At 51.5% G+C, this 5,104-nt stretch overlaps 1 protein-coding gene across 1 annotated transcript; it reads left to right on the forward strand.

Moving 5' to 3' along the window:
* The first annotated feature begins 3,096 nt into the window (after window positions 1–3,096).
* Adm (adrenomedullin) lies at window positions 3,097–5,104 on the forward strand. The gene is made up of 4 exons (XM_051149231.1): window positions 3,097–3,235; window positions 3,678–3,797; window positions 3,958–4,107; window positions 4,297–5,104. The coding sequence occupies exons 2-4, from the start codon at window positions 3,700–3,702 to the stop codon at window positions 4,607–4,609; spliced, it is 561 nt and encodes a 186-aa protein (XP_051005188.1). The 5' UTR covers window positions 3,097–3,235; window positions 3,678–3,699; the 3' UTR covers window positions 4,610–5,104.

The following is a 5,104-nucleotide window of genomic DNA, read 5'->3' on the forward strand; positions in this document are numbered from 1 at the left end:
AAAAGTGGATCTTCATTAAGCAGAATTTTTTCCTTTCTGTTTTCTTGCCAGGAATATTTTAAACATCTTCCTTCCTTCCTTCCTTCTTTCCTTCCTTCACTTCCCCCCTGCTCAGGGTGAATCATCAATCATTGCACTTGAATGGGTGCAATTCTGTGAACACATACCCAGAAGGACCCCAGCTGCCTCACTTCTAGACCTTGAAACCCAAAATGCATTCTAGAGATTTTTTTCTCCCTTGTACTGGTGATTAAGTAAGGCAACTCACAAGAAGGGGGGAGGGGAGGGAGAAGCAGATACCCAAACATAGGGAATTCTCCATCTATTTCCTGCTTATACCCTTTAGCTCTTTGGGGAACACATTGGCAGAGGTTTCCCACCCACACAAGCCACAATCAGACCTGTGCTTTCTAAGAGTTTTCTAACAAAATTCTCCGAGTCGCCAGTCCGGGACTTTGCCTAAAAAAAGAATTGGCTTAGTTCTCAGGCGACAATCTCTTAAGTGCCAGGGAGGCGAAGAGCACCCAGGCTGATAAGGCGCGTGCCAAGGCGCTCAGGTGGGGAGTCTTGGCCCAGTGCCAGTACTCTGGCGCAGGCACAGGAGCTTGGTGGAGCCAAGCCTTCCACACTTGGGTACAGTTCACTTCCTTGTTGAAGCCACCTGCGACTCAAAATAAGTTTGAGGTGTTGGGGTGTAGCTCAGTTGATAAGGTGGATCAGAAGGATCAAAAATGTAAGGTCATCTTCTGGCTATTTAGTTTCAGGACAGCCTGAGCTACAGGAGACCCTATCAAAATAATAATAATAATAATAATAATAATAATAATAATAATAATAATAATAATAATAATAATAATAAACACCACAGTAAGTTTCGGTTAAGAGCATATTTGGCAACCATGTCTCAAGCCAGAGCTAACCTCAAGTCACTCCCTTTCCTCAAAGAGAAAACAAGGAGGTAAGAAGGTGCAACCCGGTAGGTAGGATTTTCTGCAGCCAGTCCCTCCTCAAGGCTAGTAGAGATTGGAAAAGAGGAGTTTAGCTCATGAGACTTGCCTTGGCTGTGGGCCAACGCCCAGCTGTTCTCCTTGACTTGGACCCACTGGACCAGGGAAATGAAAGTAAAACCTGATGTGGCCCCGGGCCCAGCTGGAAGTTGGCGACAGGTAGGTGGCATCCTCAGGGAGACTGACAACCGCTTCGCTTCATCGACAGGCAGACAGGCAATCCGGGGATGAAGTGAAAAGAAGGGCAGAGAAAGGGACAGAAGTTAAAAAAAAAAAAAAAAAAAAAAAAAAAAAAAAAAAAGCCTATGGTGACACTCTGGGCTTCATGGGAACCCCTTAGCGCTCTGCGCTACCTCGTGCTAGGTGGTGCAGACATTCCAGCGTCTGGCTGGAGCTGCGGTGGTGACTGTCCCGCTGCCCAAAGGCCCTAAGGCGGGCCAGTTCACCCAAGTGCAGCCTTATCAATATCCGTGTCTTCAGCCCCTGCCAGAAACAGAACCCAGAATCTGTCCCCCGCCCCAGGTGGAACTCAGACCCTCTATTCTAGGAAGATTCCCCAGAATAAGTAACCTCTGCGCGGCAGCCATTTCTCCCTCAGGTGCAATGTCCACGGTTCAGTCTCGGAAGTGACAAGTGGGCTGAGCCAGCAGCGCTCAGCCCAGACTTGCTTTGAGCAAGGTCCGGCAGTACACAATACCCGGCCGGCTTTGCGCTTGGTCTCTGAACACTTAATGGCAGATCAGGTAGGGAGTGCTAGAAAGAGAACATAACTTATCTGTGACCAGATCGTCAGGATTGGGGACTAGGATCATCTTTAGCTTCAGGAACCTTCTTGTGACCTGCACGGGGAGCTATGCCTTGCTTCCCAGTTTAGCCCTAGAAGGGAAGAAAGTGAATTCAAGAATCCATAAAGAGCACAAACCAGAAGCAAACGTGTTTGAACTGATTCATCATGAATTAGCACATATCTCTGGGCGGGGGCTGGAATTCTCCTCTCCCCACTGATGAGAGTGATGACCCCAGCCAGAAAAATTCAGGCCACCGCACCCTAGTCTTTTGAGTTTGGACTCTATAGCTTCCCACCTCTAGTGTGAGTGGGCAACACACTTTTCTCTGAACTCCACTTTTGTACATGAGAACCCCAGCTCCCGAGTGTGCGTAAAGATCAAAACAGATTGGCATCCGGCTGGGATTTGCCAAGGTAAAACGATTAACATAAGTTAAGCATTAGTGTTCTCCTAGTCAGTCAGTCCTCACGTTTACAATGGGTGAACGAAGCCAGCCAGGCCATTTCTCAGGTTATATCCTTATAAGGCATAATAGTTTTGTGAGGAAAACAAAGCTATCCCTCTTCCTAATTTTGGCCATTCCCGTATTTCCAAATAGGAATGTGAGTTCTCAGTCTTCAGATAACTACCCTCTCCAAACCCCAATTTTCAATTCAGCTGTTCCCAGCTTTGTCCTTATTACGAAATCTTACTAGCTAGCTCATGGAGAAACCGTCTCGTCTCAGCCAACCTTCATGGGCACTGAGCCTAACTCCTCCAGGTGCACCCTGCCAGCAGAGGTAGGGGTCCAGGCTCAGTCAGGTGCTAAGTCGGCAGGGGGCGCGGCCCAGTAGAGGCCACAGCTCCCCAAGACTAGGGTTTAGGTTAGCTATGTGTTCTGCCTGTCCCCATTCTTGTCGCTCTATCCAAAAAGCTCCTCGGATCAGCACCTTGGGCTGGAGACGGTTTTTGAGAAAAGGGTCCCCGCCCCCCGCATCCCCGACCCCCGATCCCCACCCCACCCAAGTTGTTTTGCTACCCCACTTCCTTCTCAGTGTCTGAACCCTATGCCAGGGAATTACGACAACAGAAGTCCTGCACCAGTCTAATCTACTAGAGCCTGGCCACGGGGGACCTCCACCCCCTGCCCCATACCCAAAGGCAAGCCTTGGGGCAGGTCTGATCTTAGAAGCAAAAGCGCCGGAGAAAAGGGAGGGCTCAAGGCAGAGCAGGCCCCGCCCTTCCCCCCTCCCCCCCCAGTGTGTATAAAACTCTGGAGCTGGCTCTGGCTGCTCAGTGGTTTCTTGGTGACATTCGGCAGAGCAGCTCCAGCGTTACTGCTCCCGGCTCCTGCTTCTGGCTTCTCTTTGCAGTCAGTCTTGGACTTTGGGGTTTTGCCACTGTCAGAAGGACGTCTTGGACTTTCTCCTTCAAGCGCTTGACAACTCGTTCCTTCAGCAGGTAAGGGACTGCTAGCCTCCAGCGTGTTGGGGAGGGGTGCCGCTTTGCCAAAGCCCCAAAAACTTGCAGCGCTGGACAAGGGGAGCAAGCCACTTTAGAGGCTCCACTGAAGAGTGCACGTCATGCCCCAGGTCTAGCCCATGCCCACAGCTGGAGTTCTCCTGAGCTCCCTCTGCACCGCACCTAGGGTCGTGAGCCTACAAGTTAGGTTGGAAACCTCTGGAAGCCTGGCTCTGTGCAATGGCTTCCTTTGCCTTGCTTGTCATCCACCCGGCCAGCGCAAAAGTCTCTGGTGCCTCTCTGCGTCAGGGGGAGATAAGCTGCTGAACCAAGCAGAACACCGCCAAGCTGCTCACCGCCCCCCCCTCCCTCCCCTCGCGCCCCGCCGGGACTGTGTAGTTGGCCCAATTGCTCACCTTCGGGGCTTCTTGCTCCTTTCTAGGGTGTCTGAGCATCGTCACAGAATGAAGCTGGTTTCTGTCGTCCTGATGTTCCTGGGTTCACTCGCCTTCCTAGGCGTGGACGCCGCACAGCTAGACACGTCCTCGCAGTTCCGAAAGAAGTGAGTTTGGGGACAGTGCTTTCTTCAGTCCTAGTACCTGGGCCGTGAGGGAACACTGAGGGAATGGTCTGGAGGGGTTAGAAGGAAGTGGAGACACCTCCGGGAGCTGGCTGGGACATCACTTGAACACAGGCTAAATGCATCTGCTTATGTTTCCTAGGTGGAGTAAGTGGGCGCTAAGTCGTGGGAAGAGGGAACTGCAAGTATCCAGCAGCTATCACTCGGGGCTCGCTGATGAGAAGACAGTTCCTACCGAGACTCTTGGTCGGCTCCAGGATAAGCAGAGCACGTCTAGAAGCCCTCAAGCCAGGTAACTATGCCCTTAGAAGAGGATATACCCTCTCCACTACCCTGGCCCCTGGGGTGGGGGATTGTCCAGGCCGGACTGCAGCTCCCGTAGAGGGAGCAGTTTCCAGGTTCCTCGGGTTCTGTATGGCTCTGATCCCAGGTGGTTAGGGCCCTAGTTGAAAAAGTTTCAAGTATCGTTTCTTCCCCACAGCACTCAGAATGCAGCCCACATTCGAGTCAAACGCTACCGCCAGAGCATGAACCAGGGCTCTCGCAGCTCTGGATGCCGCTTCGGGACCTGCACAGTGCAGAAATTGGCCCATAAGATCTACCAGTTCACAGACAAAGACAAGGATGGTTTTGCCCCGAGAAACAAGATCAGCCCTCAAGGCTATGGCCGCCGGCGCCGGCGTTCCCTGTCGGAGGTTCTCCCGGCTCGGACAGGGGTGTCCCCCCAAGAGCACACGCAAGCAGCCCCAGCCTCCCAGGCGCACCAAGTCATCTCCAAGATCTTTAGGATTTAGGTGCGGGTGGCAGCATTGAACAGGCGGGCGAGTGTCCCATTGGCGCTTGCGGAATCAGAGAGCTTCGCGCTCGGGCGAGCGGACTGAGACAATCCTGCCGAGATCTGCCTGGCTGTCCCTAAGGGAGGCAGAGGAACCCAAGATCAAGCCAGGACCACCACGGAAACTGAGAACTACAAGCTAATACCCATCGGGCAGGGGTCTGAGCCACTGCCTTGCCCGCTCACAAACTGGTTTCTCACGGGGCAGAAGCCTCATTACTACTTGAACTTTCCAAAACCTTGCGAGGAAAAGTGCAATGCTTGTTGTACAGCCAAAGGTAACTATTGTATTTAAGTTTGTTGCTGTCAAGAGGTTTTGTTTTTGTTTTGTAACTTCAAATACATAGAGATATTTTTGTACGTTATATATTGTATTAAGGGCATTTTAAAGTGATTATATTGTCATAGTCCCCTATTTTAAGACATGAATGTCTCAGCGAGGTGTAAGGTTGTT

The sequence above is a fragment of the Acomys russatus genome, chromosome 7, assembly GCF_903995435.1.
Source record: "Acomys russatus chromosome 7, mAcoRus1.1, whole genome shotgun sequence".
Taxonomy (NCBI): Eukaryota; Metazoa; Chordata; class Mammalia; order Rodentia; family Muridae; genus Acomys; species Acomys russatus.